This window comes from Bos mutus, chromosome 21 (assembly GCF_027580195.1).
Source record: "Bos mutus isolate GX-2022 chromosome 21, NWIPB_WYAK_1.1, whole genome shotgun sequence".
NCBI classification, from domain to species: domain Eukaryota; kingdom Metazoa; phylum Chordata; class Mammalia; order Artiodactyla; family Bovidae; genus Bos; species Bos mutus.
In genome coordinates, this window is record NC_091637.1 from 48,326,162 (window position 1) to 48,352,037 (window position 25,876).

The 25,876-nt window shown below is 37.0% G+C and overlaps 1 protein-coding gene across 6 annotated transcripts in view; it reads left to right on the forward strand.

The window, feature by feature from the left end:
* The first annotated feature begins 1,124 nt into the window (after nt 1-1,124).
* The window catches only part of MIA2 (MIA SH3 domain ER export factor 2), a 96,834-nt gene continuing 72,082 nt past the window's right edge, over nt 1,125-25,876 (forward strand). Inside the window, exons 1-6 of one of the 6 annotated variants that reach the window (XM_070358772.1) lie at nt 1,125-1,414; nt 3,122-3,255; nt 6,099-6,185; nt 9,799-11,029; nt 19,715-19,933; nt 20,038-20,138. In XM_070358772.1, the coding sequence (XP_070214873.1) occupies nt 1,300-1,414; nt 3,122-3,255; nt 6,099-6,185; nt 9,799-11,029; nt 19,715-19,933; nt 20,038-20,138 (1,887 nt within the window). In that variant the 5' untranslated portion in view covers nt 1,125-1,299. The remainder of the gene's footprint in view (nt 1,415-3,121; nt 3,256-6,098; nt 6,186-9,798; nt 11,030-19,714; nt 19,934-20,037; nt 20,139-25,876) is intronic. The other 5 variants (XM_070358774.1, XM_070358773.1, XM_070358770.1 and 2 more) reach the window with 5 other exon arrangements.

The following is a 25,876-nucleotide window of genomic DNA, read 5'->3' on the forward strand; positions in this document are numbered from 1 at the left end:
GGATTTGATCTCCTTTAAGGGACAATATCATTCAATTTGGAGAAAGAAGTGGCCACCTACTCCAGTATTTGTACCTGGGAAATGCCATGGACAGAGGAGCGTGGAAGGCTACACTCCATGGGGTTGCAAAAAGAGTCAGATGTGACTTAGCGACTAAACAAGTCATTCAAATAATTTAATTTACAAAACCTTACTGTTATTTAAAAATGACATATGCTTGCTTATTTTTAAGAAGAAAGTCAAACAATATAGAAAAGTACAAAGAGGAAGTGAAAACAACTGGAACTCAAAACGATATATTCCCACCATGTGGGAGAGGAGTCTTTCAGACATCTCTCTCATTCACCCTCTACATACGGAAATATGCATATGATTTGAAATACATGAAATGACACTGTATGTATATATTGTATGAAACTGTGCCTTCTGTTTCTGGAATGGTATTGTCGCAGATGAAGTAGACACCTTTCTGTGGTTGTGAGAAGGACAAGTCATGGGACCTAGGTTTAAATTTCTTCTCCATGCACTATGTGACGTTGGGCAAGCGAGTTAACCCATCTCCATGTACCTCAATTTCCTCATAATGCAAAAATAGGGATGATAATATTACCTACTTAGACAGTTGATGTGAAAGTAAAATCAGATCATGTAATTGTTTGAGATAGTACCTGGATCGTAATAAGTACTGAACACATTTTAACTGTCTTAATACAAGTTTCAACTTCAGAGTAACATAGAAGGTTGTTACAATATGAAAGTGGGATATTTTTTCAAATAACTTTCATCATGATAATCCTGAACCATGCTTTTAATATAAATTATTATTGCTTCTACGTTTAACTATATCTTTCTTGACGCTGGTATTTACATGCAGCAAATACTATATACTTATTGACTGATCTACTCGAAGACTTTAACAGAAGGAGATGAACTACCTTTTGTGGAGGCCATTTAAAAATTGTTTTGTGGAACACAAGGTGCCTTTAAGCAGGAGAGTTTTCCATGGGCCGGCTTTGTAAGACATGACTCCAGCTAAAAATCCCTGTTAATTATTAAACCCTTATGTATAATCTGGATACCTGACACTGCAGATACTGAAGATTGAGAACAGAGAGTGTTTGTCTCTCAAGCCTAAACACGGATAGAAAAAAGTAGTTATGGGGTAGAAGGGGTTGAAAAACCTCAAACCTTTCCCTCTTACATTTAGAAAATAGGCTGGGTTATCTCCTGTTTTGGCTGGCATAACTACTGCCTAAACAATCAGTTTAAACCTTGTTTGGGATTCCTGCTTATTTTAGCATGGCGGATCTTAAAATTCACAGGATCTTCCTTTTGGTTATTTCTCTGACAAAGTGTTTGGAGAGCACAAAACTGCTGGCAGACTTTAAAAAATGTGGTGACTTGGAATGTGAAGGTAAGTTGCTTTTCTTTTTTTCCTCTTAAACTAAGGCTCTGAAATGATATAAAAATGTTATTTTGGGCATGTATGATAAAAAAATGAACATCAATATCATTGGGAAATATTTGTAGTTATACGGTATAGTCCATTATAAAAAGGACATGCTAGAAGCAAAACATTTTGTGATAGTTTTTAATGTAAATATAAAGGAGTAAGGATAACCTTATATATAAATATATCAGAAATTATAAGGATATTAATCCGGCTTTCAAAAACAAATTAGCACTATTACTACTTTTTAAGATAAATGTAAATGATTTATATTAAAAAAATCAGGCCATTTGATAGCTATTTTTATGAAGCTCTTACATTTTTTAGTTTCTGTTTCACAATCAGAAGTTTCTGACTCTCATGAGTTTTCTAAGACTTTTTATTTCATACTATCATGATTTATTGTCCAAAACTTTAACAAACATTAATCATTTTTGCATAATTTATTATGTAAAAATACTGAAATGAGTTTTAGGAGTTGAAAATTTTATTTATGTCTTTGAATATTAAGCTTTCTTCTACAATGATATATTAATTTTCATTTTGTTCTTTAAGAACTTATTTTCTGAAATTGGCATTATGGTACAAAATGAATAGCATCTTTCATCCCAATATATTATAATTGCTTTAAACCTTCTATCCCTCCAGTATGTGAGAATTATTTCTAATTTGCAACATGGAAATTAAAAATGCAAAATATTATTAGTATTAACATAAATAATTTAAAAGTAAATTTTTATGTGTAAACATTTTCTTTAGTAATTTGGATAAATTTAGTATAGAGAGAATGTTTACTAGATGATAATATTATTATATAAGCATTATATAATTATATTATTATCTAATTATATAATAAAACAATTTTTATTTCCTTTTTACGACTTCATTTTAGTTGCCTTAGGGTTAGGCACATATCATGTAAACAGAACATTCACATTTATAGTAATTGATAAAAGTTATTTTAATTTTAATTGCACAACTTAAAATGTTTTACATATGTCAGTATAATTATAATAGTTAATATGGTATGTATATTACTTTACATGTTGAAAAAATCTAGCATATGTGGATATAATCGTTCATAGTTACTAAGGGTCTGTTATGTGCTGGGTCTGGAAGATCAGGGGTGTGTATCTAAGCAGAATAAAATAAAATGTAAGATAAGTTTCTATTCCTCCAGCGATTTTCATTCTAATAAATGATGATAAGACAGGTCAATATGAAATAGTAAATAGGGATACAACATAAGAATAATAGGTAATTTTGAAATTCAGAGAAGGGGCAGAGTAGGCTGGACCAATTAGGGATATCTCATATAAGAAGTAAGATATGAGTTGTCCATTAAGAGAGACTGATGGATTTCTAGAAAGGTTTAGGGAAAAACAGAAAGAAGAGCTTAGAATATAGAAGGCGGATGTTGCAGTGAAAAGAAAGTCAGTTCAGATCTGGCTCCACTATTTATCAGGTGTGTGACCATCTCTTTGAGACTTAATTAAAGGCTCATTTGTTAGTCTAAGATGAGATTATTTCCCTCATAGGCTGTTTTGAGAATTTCATAATAACAATGATAAAAGGTATGAAAGAGCTTATCATGATGCCTAGAATATAGTAGGTGCCAGGAAGAAAACTATCTATCTTTTCCTTCCCTTCTCTACTTTGTGTGTTACATAGCTTTAATAAGCAGAGTCTTCGCCATAAGAGATTACAGAGGACCTGACTGTCGATACCTGAACTTCACTAAGGGAGAAGAGATATCGGTTTATGTTAAACTCTCAGGAAAAAGGGAAGACTTGTGGGCAGGAAGTGTAAGTATCTAACTTTATAAATTGAATACAGAATAAATGACCAGCTTGCACGAAGAAGCCTGCTTTTCATCTCTAAAAGAACTTTAACATTTCAAAGTACTATATATATATATATATGCTATGCTATGCTATGCTAAGTCACTTCAGTCGTGTCCGACTCTGTGCGACCCCATAGACAGCAGCCCACCAGGCTCCCGTGTCCCTGGGATTCTCCAGGCAAGAACACTGGAGTGGGTTGCCATTTCCTTCTCCAGTGCATGAAAGTGAAAAGTGAAAGTGAAGTCGCTCAGTCGTGTCCGACCCTAAGTGACCCCATGGATTGCAGCCCTCCAGGCTCCTCCATCCATGGGATTTTCCAGGCAAGAGTACTGGAGTGGGGTGCCATTGCCTTCTCCGATATATATATATATATACACACATAAAATATATGTAAAACCTTTATATATATATAGGTTTTATATATATATATATATAAATAAAACCTTTGACATATTTAAACAAATGGACATGTTCACTCTTGGTTCCAGAATTTCTATAAAAGTAGCTTTGAGGAAGTCAGTCTGATTGGGCTGAAGGCTTAAGAGTGCCTTGAAGTTATTTTACATAGCATGCATAGTTTTTGAACTTAACTTTTATATTTGTTTGGAGAGACCTTAGAGGTACTGATGGAGATACCGGGTGACTAGGTAAGCCAAGCCATCCTTTGTTGCTACCAACGGCCAAGTTTAAGAGAGACTGGGAAGTTTTAGTTAATCAGATTAAAAGACATGTCTTGGGACTTCCCTGGCAGTCCAGTGGTTAGAGCTGCATGCTATCACCTTTCACTGCCAAGGGTGCAGTTCCATTTCCTAACTGGGAAGAATGAGATCTCAGTTGGCCAAAAAAATAAAAAAGACATGTCTTTCTGAGCAAATAAAGGACTTAGTTGCTATTGAAGAGGTCCTCTGAAAGATTAGTAGCCTAAGGAAATGAGGTATATGAATTTTTCATGGAAAAAAAGAATAACTGAAACACTTTTATTTGGCCCAAAGTCCTATTACACTGAAATTCCTAGATGCCTGAATCATCTTTCTGAATATATAACATAGACAAATTAATGATTAATATTTTCAGTTGAAAATAGATTGGTATCTTAGATTATATCATTATGTTTTAGAATGAAAACATACCATGACATATGATTTTATTCCCAAGCTGAGCAAGCATGACCAACCTGATACATACATCATTTCCATATAGCATATGCATAAGAGCTCTTCCTTGTATAGCATCTACACGGGAAGCCTCTGATCTTTATTTGAAGGAGCAGATTCTACATGGGTCAATCCTGCTTCTTAGCATTAGAGGCTATATGACTGAACCTCAGACATTGTCGACCAGAATTGTTTACCTGGACTTTGCAGCTCCCAAGACTGCTTACTGCTTATGGTTCTTTAAACACATTATTTCTCTGCCTTGAATGCACTGGAGGTATCTAATGCAACTATAAGAAAAATTAAACGTAGGTATCATAAGAAGAAAGCATTCTTTCTTGTCTACTATGTGTGAAAATGATAGTCTCGCACAAAGCAACACGTAATGTGTGGAGCCAGGGTGAAGTTTCGAGCACACTTAGTTTTGTGTTTTAGGTGTCTAGTCCAGGCAGATAGCCATTTTAGAAGCCACACTGTGGGCTTCCCTGGTGTCTCAGTGGGAAAGAATCCACCTGCCAGTGCAGGAGACATGGGTTTGATCTCTGATCTGGGAAGACCCCACATGCTGCCAAGCAACTGAGACTGTGGACCAGTTATTTGAACCCACACTCTAGAGCCTAGGAGTCACAACTACCGAAGCCCATGTGCCCTAGAGCCCATGCTCTGCAACGAGAGAAGCCACTGCGATGAGAAGCCTGCACACCACAACTAGAGAACAGGCCCTGCTCGCTGCAACTAGAGAAAAGCCTGCATAGCAACAAAGACATAGCACAGCCAAAAATAAGTAAATAAATAAAATTAAAAGAATCTACACTGTGTGATTAAGACCCTGGGGTTTCGTTGCCGAGGGCCTGGGTTCAATCCCTGGTCAAAGAACTAAGATCCTGCAAACCAGGTTTTGCAACCATAGAAAAGAAGCCACATTGTGCAGTTCGCTTTGTCAGTTTTCAAATAGTTGCAGCAACTGAAGAGCTGGAAAAATCAGAATTGAGGTATAATGGTGCTAAATCAAAGGGCCAAAAGAAATACACTCTTTAAACTTGGACAGGGGTAGGAAATGGGCTGAGAGTGGCCGTGTGAAGCCTTCACTCTTGGGGGACATCTTGAAGGCACTTAAACAAGATTGAGAGGATCTCTGTCACCAAGGTACAGAAGTTGAATGGAACCCAATTCCCTCTGGAGGACTTGTGGATGTTTACTATCTTGATGAATCCATCTTTGCTCTTCAGAGTTTAAACATCTTATTTTGACATCCTGAAAATGCTGAATATGTCACAGCTCCATCTAGCTTGGCTACTGTCACCATTCCCTTATTTTTTGATATTCCAGGTTTATTAGTATAAATCTGTGGTCCACTAGGCAAGAAAGGTCATTAAGAACAGAAAGAGGAAGAAAATGAGTGGTTTTCCCTCTGAAATCTGAAAAAGTGCCATTTTATAGCTTGCCCCTTTGTTCCCTCAAATTAACCCTGTTCTGTTGAGTAGCAAATGAAATATGATTTCATTGGACTTTCTTTTAGATAGTAAATGAAAACCAATTAATATTTGTGATTTGAAATACATGAAAGTCAAGGACATGGAACAAAATTAGGCTCAATAGCTATTGCTTTGATCACTCTTACTTGCTAATATTTATTCTTCATTTTGATAGAAAGGAAAGGACTTTGGATATTTTCCCAGAGATGCAGTCCAGATTGAAGAAGTATTCATATCTGAGGAAGTTCAAATACCAACAAAAGTGAGTAAACAGATTTTGGTTGTTAATTGAACTGATTTATTTTTTAAAGTAAATTTATATATTTTTTCTCTAACAAAAGAAATAATTGTAAACACCCAAGAATTCTCTTTTCCAATTACCAGTTTTCCTTTTCTTCTTTCTCCTTTTAATGAATGTATTCTTTATTTAATTTATTTTTAAATTAATTGATATTGGAGTATAGTTATTCCGTGTGTGTGGGTGTGTGTGTGTGTGTGTTAGTCATTCATTCATGTCTGACTCTTTGTGATCCCTTTGGACAGTAGCCCACCAGGATCCTCTGTCCATGATATTCTCAAGGCAAGAATATTGGATGGGGTTGCCATTCCCTTAACGGTTATTAGTTGAATTTAAAATTTCTTGATTAACACAGTTTTCTGTGGTGTAAGTGCCTATTAGTTATACATCTTATATAGTGGATACATAAAATAGTCTTAAATGGAGAAGGAAATGGCAACCCACTCCAGTATTCTTGCCTAGAGAATCCTGTGGACAGAGGAGCCTGGTGGGCTGCTGTCCATGGGGTCGCATAGAGTTGGACACAACAGAAGCAACTTAGCATGCATGCCTTGGAGAAGGAAATGGCAACCCATTCCAGTATTCTTGCGTGGAGAATCCCAGGGATGGAGGAGCCTGGGCTGCTGTCTATGGGGTTGCACAGAGTCAGACACAACTGAAGCGACTTAGCTGTAGCAGCATCAGTGCCACAAAGTGAAATATAGATCACTAACTACAAACCACCAAAGAGTTCCATTTCCACTTAAACCAAGGTCATACACTTTATGTCTGAACTTTTTTTATTTTTTGTCTTCATTCATATCTTGGTAGTTTTCCCTGCTTTCCAATAAAGTTTTTCTATGAGGGGTATTATATTAAAAAAAATAGTCTTAAGAACTAACACTAGGAATAGTTTGAGTATGTGAATAATATCAGGTAAAACAGGGTTAACGACAAAGATTTTGCTTACTGAAAAATTAGCAGGCAGTAGAATACAGTGGTTTAGAGCATCAGTTCTGGAGATGGGCTGGGTTCAAAGCCTGACTTAGCCACTTAGTTGTCATGTGATCTTTGTGCCTTTTTTCTCATTTGTAAAATGAGGATGATGATTATAAACTTACCTCATGAATGTATTGAGGAAAAAAGAGCATATGAAAGCACATAAAACAGCATTTACTAAGTGCTATGTAAATCTTAGATATTATTACTAATGTTATTGTCCTCCTGAGACAGAGTTTATTTCCCATCATACTCTCTAGGTCTCCAATCTGTAAACCTCTTTTGCTGTTGGATTTTTAACTTAGTTTGATAATGCTGGGCTTGATAATGAGAAAGGGAATCAGAAGGTGACTTTTCAATACGTGAATTTGACTAGCACATTTAACTCAGATTCTGTGTCGATCTCTGGATCAGCAAGATCCTCTGGAGGAGAATATGGGCACCCACTCCACAATTCTTGCCTGGAAAATCCCGTGGACAGAGAAACCTGGCAGGCTATGGTCCATAGGATCACAAAGAGTCGGACACAACTGAAGCAACTTAGCACACACACACGCGCAGGTTAAGCCAGTTTACCTTAAATGAGGTCAGTGTGAAGTCAGTTCTGCCTGGTTAAGTAAACTGTCTATTATTTGGCTCTTTCCCAGCACAAATTCTGGGATTAACTGTCTATTCACTCTGTAACTATTGGTCCTGCCAGTTCTGTCTCCAAAATATATCTATCTGTCTTCTCTTCATTTTTACTCTCCCTATAGCTCTGACTCAAGGCATAATTACCTCCTGAGTAGAACCTGCAGTAGATTTCTAACTGGTCTTTTTACCTTTACTTTTGCCCTCTTCCAATTCATTCTCTAAACAGCCATGAATCTTAGTCATGAATCAGAATTCAAAAAATTAGATCTTGTCATTCACTTGGTTTAAAGCCTTTCAACAGCTTTGCGTTGCATCTGACTCCTTACCTGGCTCTGCATGATCTGTTCCTGCCCTCTGCTGACCCTGTCTTATGCCCTTCTTCTGGCCCCCACTATGCTCCTAGCCATGCTGGCCTATTGACTGTTCTTAGACCATGCCAAGCGCTTTCCCTGCCTAAAAACCCAAATAGGTCATTCTCTTTGTTTGGAGTGCTTTCCCTAAGTTCTTCATCTGGTTAGTTCCTCCTTATCCTTTTGTTGTTGTTTAGTCGTTAAGCTGTAGGTCGCAGCTTAAACATCAGTGCCTCAGAGAGCTCTTTCATGATGGTTCTAAAGGAATTATTTCTTCTCAACCACAGCTTCCTGTTTATTTCCTGCATAGCACTTATCACAGTCTATTATTTATTGTTTCTATCATTTACTATAGAATTTCAGTACTTGGCACAGAGCAGAGCACATAGTAGGCATATAGGAGGCCCAAATTCTTAGGTCAAGTCCCCTGGGAAATAGATGGACTTTTGCATCCAAGAAGTGCACTGGGGGTGGGTACTCTTAAGAATAGCACTTATAAGGAAACACCAGAAAAAGCAGGATTGGACAGACAGAGAAGTTGAACTATGATGCAGTTGCAGCAATGATTTCAGGTGATTCTATAAGGAACTTAGACGCTGGGATGGCCTTTCAGATTTGTTCTGAATAGAGGCAAGGGGTTGGGCCTTTTTGTCCTTGCACAGCTGGCTCATCTAGGGTAGTATAACCTTGGGCTACATTAGGCTAGTATTTACTAGAGACAGTTGCTATTTCAAGTATTTGATTCATTTAATCTTTCACAACAGCCCTATAAGGTATTATTTTTCTTATTTTACAAATGAAGAGACTGAGGCATAGAAAGATCATCTAATTCACCCAAGGTCACAAAGCTAGTAAACAGCAGGATTAAGATTTCAATCCATAGTGTTTGGCTCCAGTGTCTATTAATCACCTACAGTGTTGCAGTGCCAAAATTATACTGTAAAAAATTGTAATTCTGAAGTTTATTTTTTGTAAAATTCTGAGTTTTATTCTCATTTTATAATGGTGATAACCAAAGAGCAGTGCATATCAGTGTCTCATACCTTCAGATAAAAAAAATAGCTTTTACCATTTTATTCTTGAAAATTTGGTTGTTCTGTGAGATGAGCAAGGGGATCCCTGCCTCCATTGGCTGTTTGCAATAACTCAATGAAAGAAGCCTAAGTGTTTTAGTGTAGCTTCTAACCAGGCCATCATGCTTTAGAGTCTGGTTTTTCTGAGCTGTGATCATGTTCTGTAAGTTCCACTCTGAAACCACGGCACAGCTCCATGTGTCCATTCAGTGTACCCTTACAAGGAGCAAGGTTTTGTGGCCATGTACGCCTTTTCATTAGAGTTACTTTGCAGAATATACTCAGTACTAGATTGCCGTTTCTTCTAAAGTTCTTCAACTATTTGATAACAAATCCTAATGCAAATGATATAAACCTAACTGAGGTTTATATCACTAACCCTGAAAAGTCAGTTATGATACAAGTGTTTGCAATTAGGAGTTTTTGCTCAGCTATTGAGCTAGTTGTGTGGCCTTGGGAAAATGACACTCATTTGGAATGATTTTGGACAAACAAGGAGTTTCAGTATATTAATGTTAATCATATATTTATTTTTCCTTTCAGGAATCTGACTTTTTCTGTCTTCTTGGAATAAGCTACATATTTGAAAATGAAGCTAGTGAGTTAAACAGTGATAATAGTGAAAATATGTATCCATATGAAGAAGATAATGACCCCAAATCTAGTGTATATGAAAGTGATTTTCAGATAGAACCTGGCTTTTATTCAACTTCTGAAAGTAGTTTGTTTGAAGACCGATTTCCAGCTTCAGAGGCTCCTGAAGATATCAGAAGTACTAGTGAATTAGAAGATTGGGAAGCAGAAACTGAAAGTATGGAACAGTATCTTATTCCAGAAGAGGATCATGTCCCACCATCTTCAGCTGTCCCTGAAGTGAAAGGATGGTTTGGATTTGGAGAGGACCAAGCTGAAGAAAAGCCTTTTGAATCAGTTACTGAACCTCAAGAAGAAAGCTCATTTCTAAGTAGACAAATAGCAGTGGAAGATGGGAATGACCCAGAGGAATTGAACAGTGGTGAGCCCCAAACAGAACATAAGCAAGAACTTGAATTAGAGTTTGATTCAGTGCCAAAGGAACAGTCTGAACTGTTAGTATCTGAGTTAGAGCACATTCTCAATCCTCAAGACACTGGTTGGTTTGGTGGTGGATTTACAAGTTATTTGGGTTTTGGAGGTGAGGATACAGAGCTTGAGTTATCATCCAAAGAAAGCAACCCACTGTTAGAAGATGTTCCTAGTTCCATATCCTCTGAGGAAGAACCCACTGTTCCGTGTACAGAAATATTAACAGAAAAGGAAGACGTAATCACTAATGAGAGCTCAATTCTCAAGCCAAGTTGGTTTGATTTTGGTTTTGCTATGCTAGGCTTCGCATATGCTAATGAAGATAAAATGATATCAGATGATGGAAAAAATGAAGAAGGAGGTGAGGAAGATAAACATAGACATCCTTCAACAAGTGAATTTGACCCTGATAAGGAACAAGAAATAAAACTAATAAAAGTTACGGAAACTGAAAATCAAGTAGGCAAGGAAAGGGTGTTAGAGAAAACAGAGGATTCTGATACTGTACCATATTTTAAAAAGTTATTGTATAATTTTGACAACCGCTGGAGGTTCCAGAACACTCCAAAGGAAACGGAATTGACATTTCCCAAACAGACTCTGGATGAAAGTAATGTAGGTGAAAATGATAAAACAGAAGAATTTTCAGCTGAAAAGTACCCCACAGATAATATAGAAGATACGTTGAAAAGTGGTTACAGTCAGCCAGGTTAGTATAAAAATATCTATAATGTGATTTCTTTTTTAAACATAGGAAAAAGTGAAATTGCTAGTTGCTCAGTCGTGTCTGACTTTTTGAGGTGCCATGGACTGTAGCCCGCCAGGCTTCTCTGTCCATGAATTCTCCAGGCCAGAATATTGGAGTGGGTAGCCATTCTCTTCTTCAGGTTATCTGCCCAACCCAGGGGTCAAACCTGGGTCTCGCACATTATAGGCAGATTCTTTACAGTCTGAGCCTATTTTTAAAAGTACAAATCACATGAAAAATCCAGGAATCCTTGTTTTTCTAAATAAACAATAATTAGCAACAACCTTGTCAATCACCCTTTTATCAATATATCTGGTTTGCTCTGGGACTTAGTAGATCTTAAAGTAAAGTGAAAGTCAGTCAGTCATGTCCAGCTCTTTGTGACCCCATGGACTGGGGCCTGCCAGGCTCCTCTGTTCATGGAGCTCTCCAGGCAAGAATACTGGAGTCGGTTGCCATTCCATGCTCCAGGGGCTCTTCCCAACTCAGGGTTCAAACACAGGTCTCCCACATTGCAGGTGGGTTCTTTACTGTCTGAGCCACCAGGGAAGTGCTTACTAGATCTTAATATCATAAAATCTCAAGGGACAAGGAATGATTGGATGTATATGGATATTTCAAGGAGATCTCTAGATATTTTACAATAAGTTTTAATCAAACTTCTATATGTAGACAGGTTTAAAAATATATGTAGTGCTAAGGCTTTTTTTTCCCTAAACAAAAGCAATTTCTGTTCCCTTTGTCCATCTCTACTTCCACCTCTCTCCCAAGGATAATAATTTCTTTTATTTTTTAGAGAATATTTCTTTTAGTATTTATCTATTTTCTAAATAAAATATTTATATTGTTCTCCTTTGATTAACCTATTTTAGATAATGTCCATTGACTTTCTGTTCTGTTAGGTGATAATTTTTGCTTATTAGGTTATTTTAAAAACAACTTTCATTACTTTAAAATAGCCTTGGTTTCTAAATTATATTTTATTCTAGATCTATAGTTCCTCACCTCCCCACTAAGAAGATCTGTGATAACAAGGGTTTTCTTTAAGTGTACAAGGTAATATGGAAACTCAAGCAAAAACAATGTAAAACGTTTTCCACATTGTCCATCAAGTCTCTCAATTCTGGGAGCTCAACAGAAGGCAACAGAAGAGAGCAGAGTAGCAGAGGAGACTTCTAGGTGTCCAGGCATCAGTGACACCTATGATTAAAAACACGTGGATTATATTTTAAGTAGAGTTATATAACATGACTTTCGCACATCTCCATTCTGTCTTTATGATGGACAGATTAGAAACTCAACAAATATTGGCCAATAATACAGAAATGATTGAACTTTAGAATGACATAAAAACTTTCACAAGAAGAGATCAATAATGTTGCAAACTCAGAAAGAAACACATTTCACTGGAGCTGGTTGATTTTCTTGAATTTCCAGAAGAACTATATGTTATTTCTTAATATTCTATAAAATGTGAGTTCTTTATTTGATCAACATCCTCTAACCAGAATATAGACTTTAGATTCTAAGTGAAGTGAAAGTATTATTCGCTCAGTCATGTCAGACTCTTTGAGACCCCATGGCCTGTAGCCGGCTAGGCTCTTCTGTTCATGGAATTCTCCAGGCAAGAATACTAGAGTGGGTAGCCATTCCCTTCTCTAGGGGATCTTCCTGACCCACGGATTGAACTTGGGTCTCCTGCATCGCAGGCAGATTCTTTACCATCTGGGCCACCTCTAACACTTTTCTAAATAAGAAAGGTGTAGATATGATGATTTTCATGACTGAAAACATTAGAGACCTAGATTTTCAAAGGCTGGAGGAAATTATTTTATTCTAAGCTTGTTAGATCCTAAAGAGATATTTGTGAAAAAGCAGATAAGAGTAACTGGAAAGAAGAGACTAAAACAAAGTAATATCAACCCAGAAATATAGACGTTTCAAAATATAGATATATAAAAATATTTTAGAGCTTATATATAGAAACTTCAGGGCATTCTGAATATCATTTTAGTAGAATTTATTTCATGTAGTGATGCTGGGAAAATAACTTGGTAAATAGTCAAGCAGTGCATTTATGCAATTATAACTAGTTTTGAAGGATTTTTATAAAAGTGCTAAGAAATTCTTTTAAGGTTCAGAAAAAAGATGCCTTACTCTACAAATATTTCAAAACATTTCACTATTAACTAAATGAAAACAAACTAAGGTCATGCAAAGTTTGCTATTAAAAAAGAGAATACTAAAGAAAGGATTCAGTTAATGCCACGGAGTCTATTTTCTGGATATTGGAGAAATAGCTAAAATAGCCAATATTTTCAGATAATTTCACTACCCCTTTTAGGGAATAACAAGTGAAAACTGGACTTATTTGTAAAGAATGCATAAGAAAAATGAATCTCTGATCTTGAATAAGTATTTGTGAAAAGTTGAGGCTTGAGATAACACATTTACAAAAAGCCAATATTGCTGATCTAAGAATTTACAAAATAAATTAATTAGATAAGTTATTTATATTACAATATTAATAGCTATTTTACAAAAGGATTCCAACTGAGCTTATTTAAATAATGAATTTTCCAAGTACAGTTAAATATGAAAGAATATTATTTTATTTGAATTAAAACTTTATTAATTTATTAAAAATTATAAGAAAGGCATAACTATCTAATGTAAATCTTTTTAAAAATTGAAGTACTTACAATATTTTAGGTATACAGCAAAGTGATTCAGTTGTATATATATATATAAAATATATATACATATAAGAACATATATGAATATACAGATAAGAATATATATTACTTTTCAGATTGTTTTCAATTATAGGTTATTATAAGATATTGAATATAGTTTCCTGCGCTATTATTAGGACCTTGTTATTTTATATACAGTAGTATATAAATGTTAATCCCAAATTCTTAATTTATCCCTCCCTTTCTTTCCTTTTGGTAACTGTAAGTTTGTTTTCTGTCTGAGTCTATTTCTGTTTTGTAAATAAGTTCATTTGTATCACTTCCACATGTAAGTGATATCATATGATATTTGTCATTCACTATCTGACTTCATCTAGTATGATAATCTCTAGGTCTATCCAATGCTGCAAATAGCATTATTTCATTCTTTTTTATGGCCTATAGTCCATTGTATGTGAATACATACAATTTTCTTTTTCTGTTCATCTGTTGATAGACATTTAAATTGCTTCCATGTCTTGGCTATTGTAAATAATGCATGTATATTTTCAAATTATAGTTTTTTCCCAGTATATGGCCAGGTGTGGGGTTGTTGGATCCTATGGAAGTTCTATTTTTAATTTTTTAAGGGACCTCCATGCTGTTCTCCCTAGTGGCTGCACCAGTTTATGTTCCCACCAAAGTACAGAAGGCTTTCCTTTTATCCACACCCTTTTCAGTATTCATTGTTGACTTTTTGATGATGGCCAAAACTCCCCAGGTCAGTAGGTGCCCAATATGCTACTGGAGATCAGTGGAGAAATAACTCCAGAAAGAATGAAGGGATGGAGCCAAAGCAAAAAGAGTACCCAGCCGTGGATGTGACTGGTGATAGAAGCCAGGTCCAATGCTGTAAAGAGCAATATTGCATAGGAACCTGGAATGTCAGGTCCATGAATCAAGGCAAATTGGAAGTGGTCAAACAAGAGATGGCAAGAGTGAATGTCGACATTCTAGGAATCAGCGAACTGAAATGGACTGGAATGGGTGAATTTAACTCAGATGACCATTGTATCTACTACTGCGGGCAGGAATCCCTCAGAAGAAATGGAGTGGCCATCATGGTCAACAAAAGAGTCCAAAATGCAGTACTTGGATGCAATCTCAAAAACGACAGAATGATCTCTGTTCGTTTCCAAGGCAAACCATTCAGTATCACAGTAATCCAAGTCTATGCCCCAACCAGTAATGCTGAAGAAGCTGAAGTTGAACGGTTGTTTGAAGGCCTACAAGACCTTTTAGAACTAACACCCAAAAAAGATGTCCTTTTCATTATAGGGGACTGGAATGCAAAAGTAGGAAGTCAAGAAACACCTGGAGTAACAGGCAAATTTGGCCTTGGAATACGGAATGAAGCAGGGCAAAGACTAATAGAGTTTTGCCAATAAAATGCACTGATCATAACAAACACCCTCTTCCAACAACACAAGAGAAGACTCTATAGATGGACATCACCAGATGGTCAACACCGAAATCAGATTGATTATATTCTTTGCAGCCAAAGATGGAGAAACTCTATACAGTCAGCAAAAACAAGACCAGGAGCTGACTGTGGCTCAGACCATGAACTCCTTATTGCCAAATTCAGACTTAAATTGAAGAAAGTAGGGAAAACCACTAGACCATTCAGGTATGACCTAAATCAAATCCCTTATGATTATACAGTGGAAGTGAGAAATAGATTTAAGGGCCTAGATCTGATAGATAGAGTGCCTGATGAACTATGGAATGAGGTTCGTGACATTGTACAGGAGACAGGGATCAAGACCATTCCCATAGAAAAAAAATGCAAAAAAGCATAATGGCTGTCTGGGGAGGCCTTACAAATAGCTGTGAAAAGAAGAGAAGTGAAAAGCAAAGGAGAAAAGGAAACATATAAACATCTGAGTGCAGAGTTCCAAAGAATACCAAGGAGAGATAAGAAAGCCTTCCTCAGTGATCAGTGCAAAGAAATAGAGGAAAACAACAGAATGGGAAAGACTAGAGATCTCTACAAGAAAATTAAAGATATCAAAGGAACATTTCATGCAAAGATGCGCTCAATAAAGGACAGAAATGGTATGGACCTAATAGAAACAGAAGATATTAAGAAGAGGTGGCAAGAATACACAGAAGAACTGTACAAAAAAGATCTTCACGACCCAGATAATCACGGTGGTGTGATCACTGACCTAGAGCCAGACATCCTGGAATGTGAAGTCAAGTGGGCCTTAGAAAGCATCACTACGAACAAAGCTAGTGGAGGTGATGGAATTCCAATTGAGCTATTCCAAATCCTGAAAGATGATGCTGTGAAAGTGCTGCACTCAGTATGCCAGCAGGTTTGGAAAACTCAGCAGTGGCCACAGGACTGGAAAAGGTCAGTTTTCATTCCAATCCCAAAGAAAGGCAATGCCAAAGAATGCTCAAACTACTGCACAATTGCACTCATCTCACACACTAGTAAAGTAATGCTCAAAATTCTCCAAGCCAGGCTTCAGCAATATGTGAACCGTGAACTTCCTGATGTTCAAGCTGGTTTTAGAAAAGGCAGAGGAACCAAAGATCAAATTGCCAACATCCACTGGATCATGGAAAAAGCAAGAGAGTTCCAGAAAATCATCTATTTCTGCTTTATTGACTATGCCAAAGCCTTTGACTGTGTGGATCACAATAAACTGTGGAAAATTCTGAAAGACATGGGAATACCAGACCACCTGACTGCCTTTTGAGAAATTTGTATGCAGGTCAGGAAGCAACAGTTAGAACTGGACGTGGAACAACAGACTGGTTCCAAATAGGAAAAGGAGTTCGTCAAGGCTGTATATTGTCACTCTGTTTATTTAACTTATATGCAGAGTACATCATGAGAAACGCTGGACTGGAAGAAACACAAACTGGAATCAAGCTTGCTGGGAGAAATATCAATAACCTCAGATATGCAGATGACACCACCCTTATGGCAGAAAGCGAAGAGGAACTAAAAAGCCTCTTGATGAAAGTGAAAGTGGAGAGTGGAAAAGTTGGCTTAAAGCTCAACATTCAGAAAATTAAGATCATGGCATCTGGTCCCACCACTTCATGGGAAATAGATGGGGAAACAGTGGAAACAGTGTCAGAGTTTATTTTTCTGGGCTCCAAAACCACTACAGATGGTGACTGCAGCCATGAAATTAAAAGACGCTTACTCCTTGGAAGGAAAGTGATGACCAACCTAGATAGCATGTTCAAAAGCAAAGACATTACTTTGCCAACAAAGGTTCGTCTAGTAAAGGCTATGGTTTTTCCTGTGGTCATGTATGGATGTGAGCGTTGGACTGTGAAGAAGGCTGAGTGCCGAAGAATTGATGCTTTTGAACTGTGGTGTTGGAGAAGACTCTTGAGAGTCCCTTGGACTGCAAGGAGATCCAACCAGTCCATTCTGAAGGAGATCAGCCCTGGGATTTCTTTGGAAGGAATGATGCTGAAACTGAAACTCCAGTAGTTTGGCCACCTCATGCGAAGAGTTGACTCATTGGAAAAGACTCTGGTGCTTGGAGCGATTGAGGGCAGGAGGAGAAGGAGACAACAGAAGATGAGATGGCTGGATGGCATCACTGACTCAATGGACGTGAGTCTGAGTGAACTCTGGGAGTTGGTGATGGACAGGGAGGCCTGGCGTGCTGCGATTCATGGGATCGCAAAGTGTTGGACACGACTGAGCGACTGATCTGATCTGATTCTGGCTGGTGTGATACTTCACTGTAGGTTTGATTTACATTTCTCTAATAATTAGAGATGTGCTTCTTCTTAGCCATCTGGATGTCTTCTTTGAAGAAATATCTATTTAGGTCTTCCACTCATTTTTGATTGAGTTGTTTGCTTTTTTGATATTGACCTGTATGAGCTGTTTGTATATTTTGGAAATCAATCCCTTGTCCTTCGCAACCTTTGCAAATATTTTCTCCCACTTCCTAGGTTGTCTTTTTGTTTTGTTTATCGTTTCTTTTGCTGTGCAAAGATTTTTAGTTTAACTAGGTCCCATTTATTTTTGGTTTTGTTTTCTTTACTCTAGGAGACAGATTCCCCAATATATTGCTGTGATTTATATCAAAAAGTTTTCTACCATTGTTTTCCTCTAGGAATTTTATAGTATCCAGTCTTATAGTTAGGTCTTTAAATTTTTTGTGTATGGTATTAGAGAATGTTCTAATTTCATTCTTTTACATGTTGCTCTCTAGTTTTCCCTGTACAACTTTTTGAAGAAACTATCTTTTCTGCATTGTATATCCTTATCTCTTTTGTTGTAGATTAATTGATCATAAGTGTGTGGGCCTATTTCTGGGCTCTCTAGAGTATTCCATTGATCCATGTATCTATTTTTGTTCCAGTATCATACTATTTTCATGATTGTAGCTTTGTGGTATAGGCTGAAGTCAGGGAGTATGATTACTCCAGCTCTATTCTTCTTTTTCAAGAATCAATATTCTTCAATTTCAAGATTGCTTTGGCTTCTAATGTAAATCCTAAGGCTTACATTTAAGTAATGTAAAAATAATACCTCAGAAATATAATTAAATATGAAAATAATATAGCAGGTTTTCATATTTTTTACATATATTTATTTCAAGTGCAGTATAAGATAATATTTTAAAAAGAATCAATCTAGGCACACAAAAATTTTGTGAAATTAATTGTTGAATAAGTTGATGTTTGATGCCATCAAACATCATTGTAGATCACTATTTGAGTCCTGTATTTACAATGGTCCAATTATATTCAAACTCCTGAAATGATTGGTCATTTTAAATTTTAATGTCCACATGTGGCATTATTAAATTACAGGTATCTGTTTGCTCACTTGGGACTTTCATCTTTTAAACAATGCTGACTAAGTGACAGAATGAAAATGATATGTTACATTCATAACTCAAAGAGCGAAGTTAGATAATGAATAATTAAGTTAGGACTATTCTTTAATATTGTTTTTCAGGACTGCAGTGATACTTTTCTATCCTTGTCTTAAAAAGTAACTGAGAAATAAATCCTACAATTTACTTGACTACTATACCTTAGGCTGGGACTAGTTAGAACCTTTTTAAAAAAAAAAATCCTAAAAAAAAAAAAAAAATCCTGTTTGATTAGTTCATTGAATCAAGTGATCAGTTTAAACTATATTTGAAAATTAAATTGATGGCCGTGTGACATGGCATGCACATAAATATATGGTGCAACATTACAAATGTGGAAAATTATAACACATATATTTCTAATTAAATTTTTTTCTTAATTTTGGAGAAGGGTAGTCCTTTTTAAGGGCTTCCCAGGTGGATGAGAGGTAAAGAATCTGCTTGCCAATGCACGTCAGGTACTCCCTGGGTTTGGAAGAGCCCCTGAAGAAGGAAATGGCAATCTGCTCCAATAGTCTTGCCTGGAAAATCCCATGGACAGAGGAGCCTGGCAGGCTACATTCCATGGGATCACAAAAGCTGGACACAACTTAGTGACTAAACAACAATTACAACAATCCTCTTTAAAGTGAATTTTCTCGAGATGTGCATATATATATATGTATATATATGTATATATATATCTTCATATATACAGGGCCATGAGCGAAAGGATGCAGGTGGCCTCCAGAAGGTAGAAAAAGCAAGGAAATGAATTCTCCTCTAGACCTCCAGAAGGAATACAGCCCTGCCACAGCCTTGGTTTTAGGATTTCTGATTTCCAGAAACATATTTGTGTTGTTTAAGCCATTAAGTGTTTGTTAATTTGTATCTGCAGTAGGAACTAATACAGACTATAAATTTGTTTCAAATGAATTCTTTCCATAATGAAGAATCACAATGCCCACAAAGATTCAAAGGATGACCTGCCTAGAAAAAAAAATAGGAAGCCTACAACAAAGTAAACATTATTAAAAACCCTAAACATTTCTCTCTATTTGCAGATATGGACTCTGAAATAGAGTTCCCTATGAGAATTATTGAAGAAGCTCATTTCAAAACTCTATCTTCTGAAAATAGTGATGAAAAATTAAAAATATCACTAGACACTGAAAGGCCTACTCAGATGGAAATGGACACATCTATGGAAAATACCCTGTCAAACAGTCAGATCCTTTCAACTGATTACTCTTTATCTTCTCAAAATTACATTGCTAAAAAAGGTAAGAAACAAGTTATTTGTTCTCTAATGCAGCAATTAAGGAAGAAATTAAACTCAAAATTTGTATCTTATCATGTATTAACATTTTAATTTATAAATTGACAGAAGATGCTTCTTGGCGTCAGCTTCTGGAATATTTATTTCAAATTGATGTTTATGATTTCCTGAATTCTGCATTTTCACCAATTGTAATTCTTATAGAAGGGGTAAGTTGACCTTTTAGATATTTTTCAATACTTTTATGTGTGTGCTAAGTAGAGTCAGTTGTGTCTGACTCTTTGTGAAGCTATAAACTGCAGCCTGCCAGGTCTACATCATGGGATGATGTAGGCAAGAATATTGGAGTGGGTTGCCATTTCCTTCTCCAGGGGATCTTCCCGACCAATGAATCGAACCTGAGTTTCTATCTCTTGCATTGACAGGTGGGTTCTTTATCACTAGCGCCACCCAGTAATTTTACCTATTTTACTAAATATAGGAATAACTGAAAATTATGTTTGAGTGAATCCTCCCTATGTAAATATTATTGATGCATAATATTTCTCTTTGCATAAAATCTTATATCAAGCTTTTCCCTTATATGAGTATTTTGTTGCATAGATGTTCTTAAAGATATTTTTTAAAGCCTTTCCTTAAACTTTGTTGATCTTGAGCATTAGGGTTTTTTCCTTCTTTTTTTTTTTTTAATCAGAGGAAATCATACTAAGATTTAACTCAGAAATAATATGAACTGAAATTTAATCTTAAGGAAATTATTATTTGAACGACAGCTGTGACCTCAAAATGATGTAATGAGAATCTTACAAAACAACTAGTACTTCAACATTTAACCAAGTCATAACTAAAATTCTAAAATCTGTCTGCTTTTTCATTTATTGTAACTTGTATTAAATTCTATCTCATTTATTGTAAATGAAATATTACAAAAGGATCTAGCTGTAGTATTTGGCACATAAGGTCTTTTGCAAGTGTTTCTTCCTTTTCTCATTTACTGCTATTATATAAATAATTGAGGAAGCACTTCTGTCTTCTCATTTACATTTTAAGATGAAACTTAACAGTGGTTGCCTTCAAGGAGTTCATTCTAGTTGGACACAGTAAAAAAAGCAATAATTGTACGTGCTGTAATGGCCACAGGATGCTACTGATACACAGGAGGAGCTGCCTGGTAGACTGACTGGAAATGGTAGGTAGAGAGAGTGGGGAGGAGGAGCCTGGGAAAATGTCCCAGAAGAGATCTTACTTGAGCTGATCTTGAAGAAAGAGTAGGAGTTAGCCAGGCAAGAAAGGATGAACATTCTAGGTTGAGAGTGCATTTTAAAAAGTACAGAAGTGGGAGAGATTCTGGCATTTCTAAGCAATTCAGTCTGATTGAATTTATAAGCAATAAATTTATAAGCAATTTATAAGTAATTCAGTCTGATTGAATATTGGGATTGAAGTTGAATACTGGGATTAAAGAGAAAGGTTAGCTTTGCATTTGTGCTGGGAAGTTGAACTCTATCTTTTCAATAATGGGGCACTATTTTTTAAATTTATTTTTAATTGGAGGATAATTGCTTTGAGTAAAGTGAAAAAGTTTCATGTATGAAGTCTGTCAATCAACATTGTCAATATTAATAAGAATTGACTGAAAACCAGAGGAAGGGAGCCCAATCAAGAAGTTATCACTTCAGTTCAGGAAATAAATTGTGAAGGTCTAAATTAGGGTTTATAAACTCAAATGAAATGAGTGAAGCACAGGTAAAGGAGAGAACTGTAGCCAACTAGAGAATGTATGCATTCTCAAAGGATATAGCTTCTTCAGTCTTTTTTTTCCAGATCTTCTGATATTTCAAGAAAAGTTGGAAATCTAGATTTTTTTGTGTGTGAAATCTCCCATTTTTAAAAAAGAACCTGTTTTTTAAAAATAATATTTAAAAATATTGATTTATTTGTGGCTGTGTTGGGTCTTCATTGCTGCACAGGTTTTTTCTAGTTTCAATGAGTGGGGGCTGCTCTCTAGTTGTGGTGGAAGGGCTTCTCACTGCAGTGGCTCCTCCCGTTAAGGAGCGCAGGCTCCAGGGCGCAGGGGCTTCAGCATTTACAGTACACGGGCTCAGTACTTGAGACTTGAGGGCCCTAGAGCATGGGCTCAGCAGTTGTTGCACTCGGGTTTAGTTGTTCTTCGGCATATAGGATCTTCTCTGACCAGGGATTGAAACTGTGTCTCCTGCATTGGCAGGTGGATTCTTTTTTATTTATTTATTTATTTTTAGTTGAAGGATAATTGCTTTACAGTATTGTGTTGATGTCTGCCAAACATCAACAAGAATCGGCAATAGTTATACATATGTCCCCTCCCTCTTGAACCTCCCTCCCACCTCCCTCCCCATCCCACCCCTCTAGGTTGTTACAAAATCCTGGTTTGAGTTCCCTGAGTCAGACAGCAAATTACTATTAGCTATCTATTTTATATATTGTAATGTATTTGTAATGTACGTTTCCATGTTACTCTCTCCATACATCCCACTCTCTCCTTCCTTCCCTGCACTGTGTCCATAAGTCTGTTCTTTATGTCTGTGTCTCCATTGCTGCCCTGCAAATAATTTTATCAGCACTATCTTTCTAGATTCCATATATATGTGTTCAGTTCAGTTCAGTCGCTCAGTCGTGTCCAACTCTTTGAGACCCCATGAATCGCAGCATGCCAGGCCTCCATGTCTATCACCAACTCCCGGAGTTCACTCAGACTCACGTCCATCGAGTCAGTGATGCCATCCAGCCATCTCATCCTCTGTCGTCCCCTTCTCCTCCTGCCCCCAATCCCTCCCAGCATCAGAGTCTTTTCCAATGAGTCAGCTCTTCGCATGAGGTGGCCAAAGTATTGGAGTTTCAGCTTTAGCATCATTCCTTCCAAAGAAATCCCAGGGCTGATCTCCTTTAGAATGGACTGGTTGGATCTCCTTGCAGTCCAAGGGGCTCTCAAGAGTCTTCTCCAACACCACAGTTCAAAAGCATCAATTCTTCAGTGCTCAGCCTTCTTCACAGTCCAACTCTCACATCCATACATGACCACAGGAAAAACCATAGCCTTGACCAGACGGACCTTTGTTGGCAAAGTAATGTCTCTGCTTTTGAATATGCTATCTAGGTTGGACATAACTTTCCTATATATGTGTTAGTATATGATATTTGCTTTTCTTTTTCTGATTTACCTCACTCTGTATAATAGGCTCTAGGTTCATTTATCTTATTAGGACTCAAATGTGCTCCTTTTTACGGTTGAGTAATATTCTATTGTATATATGTACCATGGCTTCTCTTTACGTTCATCTGTTGATGGACATCTAGGTTGCTTCCATGTCCTAGCTATTGTAAATAGTACTGCAGTGAACATTGGGGTACATGTGTCTTTTTCAGTTTTGGTTTCCTCAGTGTATATGCCTAGTAGTGGGATTGCTGGGTCATATGGTGGTTTTGGAGAAGGGAATGGCAACCCACTCCAGTACTCTTGCCTGGGAAATCCCATGGACAGAGGAGCCTGGTGGGCTATAGTCCATAGGGTTGCAGAGTTGGACACAACTAAAGCAACTTAGCAAGCACACACATGGTGGTTTTATTCCCAGTTTTTTTTTTTTTTTTTAACAATCTCCACACTCTCTTCCATCATGACTGTATCAATTTACATTCCCACCAGTAATGTAAGAGGATTCTGTTTGCTCCACACCTTCTCCAGCATTTGTTTGTGGATGTTCTGATGACAGCCATTCTGACTGGTGTGAGGTGATATCTTATAGTTTTGATTTGCATTTCTCTAATATTGAGCGATGTCGAGCATCTTTTCATGTGTTTGTTAGCCATCTGTATGTCTTCTTTGGAGAAATGTATGTTTAAGTCTTTTCCCCACTTTTTGATTGGGCTGTTTTTCTGATATTGACTTATATGAGCTGCTTGTTTATTTTGGAAATGAATCCTTTGTCAGTTGTTTCATTTGCTATTATTTTCTCTCATTCTGAGGCGTGTCTTTTCACCTTGTTTATAGTTTCCTTTGCTTTGTAAAATTTTTAAGTTTAATTAGGTCCCACTTGTTTATTTTTATTTTTATTTCCACTACTCTAGGAGGTGGGTCGTAGAGGATCTTGCTGTGATTTATGTCATTGAGTGTTCTGCCTATGTTTTCCTCTAAGAATTTTATAGTTTCTGGTCTTACATTTAGGTCTTTAATCCATTTTGAGTTTATCTTTGTGTCTGGTGTTAGGGATGTGGGTTCAATTCCTTGGTCAGGAAGATCCCCTGGAGGAGGGCTCAGGCAACCCACTCCAGTATTCTTGCCTGGAATATCCCCATGGGCAGAGGAGCCTGGTGGGCTATAGTCCATGGGGTCTCAAAGAGTCGAACATGACTGAAGAGACTTAAGATGGGGTGAGGAAGTGTTCTACTTTCATTCTTTTACGTGTAGCTGTCCAGTTTTCCCAGCACCACTTACTGAAGAAGCTATCTTTGCCCCATTGTGTATTTTTGCCTCCTTTGTTAAAAATAAGATATCCATAGGTGCATGGGTTTATCTCTGGGCTTTTTATCTTATTCCATTGGTCTATATTTCTGTTTTTGTGCCAGTATCATACTGTCTTTTTGATGACTATAGCTTTGTAATATAGTCTGAAGTCAGGAAAGTTGATTCCTCTAGCTGCATTCTTCTTTCTCAAGATTGCTTTGGCTATTTGGGGTCTTTTGTGTTTCCATACAAATTGTGAGATTTTTTTGTTCTAGTTCTGTGAAAAATGGCAGGTGGATTCTTTACCAGTGAGCCACCAGGGAAGCTTGAAATCTCCCAATTTTTAATTGCTGGCAAATATTCAGATTAAAAAAAAAATACCATGCAGGTCAGACAAAATGTTCTGTGGGTTGAGTTTGGCCTACTAGCCATATTTTTTAACCTCTGACCTAAGTATCTGATCAGATCAGATCAGATCAGTCGCTCAGTCGTGTCTGACTCTTTGCGACCCCATGAATCACAGCACGCCAGACCTCCCTGTCCATCACCAACTCCCAGAGTTCACTCAGACTCATGTCCATTGAGTCAGTGATGCCATCCAGCCATCTCATCCTCTGGCGTCTCCTTCTCCTCTTGCCCCCAATCCCTCCCAGTATCAGAGTCTTTTCCAATGAGTCAACTCTTTGCATGAGGTGGCCAAAGTACTGGAGTTTCAGCTTTAGCATCATTCCCTCCAAAGAAACCCCAGGGCTGATCTCCTTCAGAATGGACTGGTTGGATCTCCTTGCAGTCCAAGGGACTCTCAAGAGTCTTCCCCAACACCACAGTTCAAAAGCATCAATTCTTCGATGCTCAGCCTTCTTTACAGTCCAACTCTCACATCCATACATGACCACAGGAAAATCCATAGCCTTGACTAGACGAACCTTTGTTGGCAAAGTAATGTCTCTGCTTTTGAATATGCTATCTAGGTTGGTCATAACTTTCCTTCCAAGGAGTAAGTGTCTTTTAATTTCATGGCTGCAGAGTCACCATCTGCAGTGATTTTGGAGCCCAGAAAAATAAAGTCTGACACTGTTTCCACTGTTTCCCCATCTATTTCCCATGAAGTGATGGGACCGGATGCCATGATCTTCGTTTTCTGAATGTTGAGCTTTAAGCCAACTTTTTCACTCTCCACTTTCACTTTCATCAAGAGGCTTTTTAGTTCCTCTTCACTTTCTGCCATAAGGGTGGTGTCATCTGCATATCTGAGGTTATTGATAGTGGTTATTAAGTATCTGATAGTGGTTATTAAAATGATTGGAAGAACAAACTAGATATATCTTTTGCAGATAGAATTCACTGGATTTAGTGACTGATTGAAAGTAGCAAGGAGAAAATGGAAAACAGGAAAATTTACCAGATTTCTAGCTAAGGTGACCAGGTGCCACTGACTGTAAGAGTATTTGTGGAAACTAGGCTTAA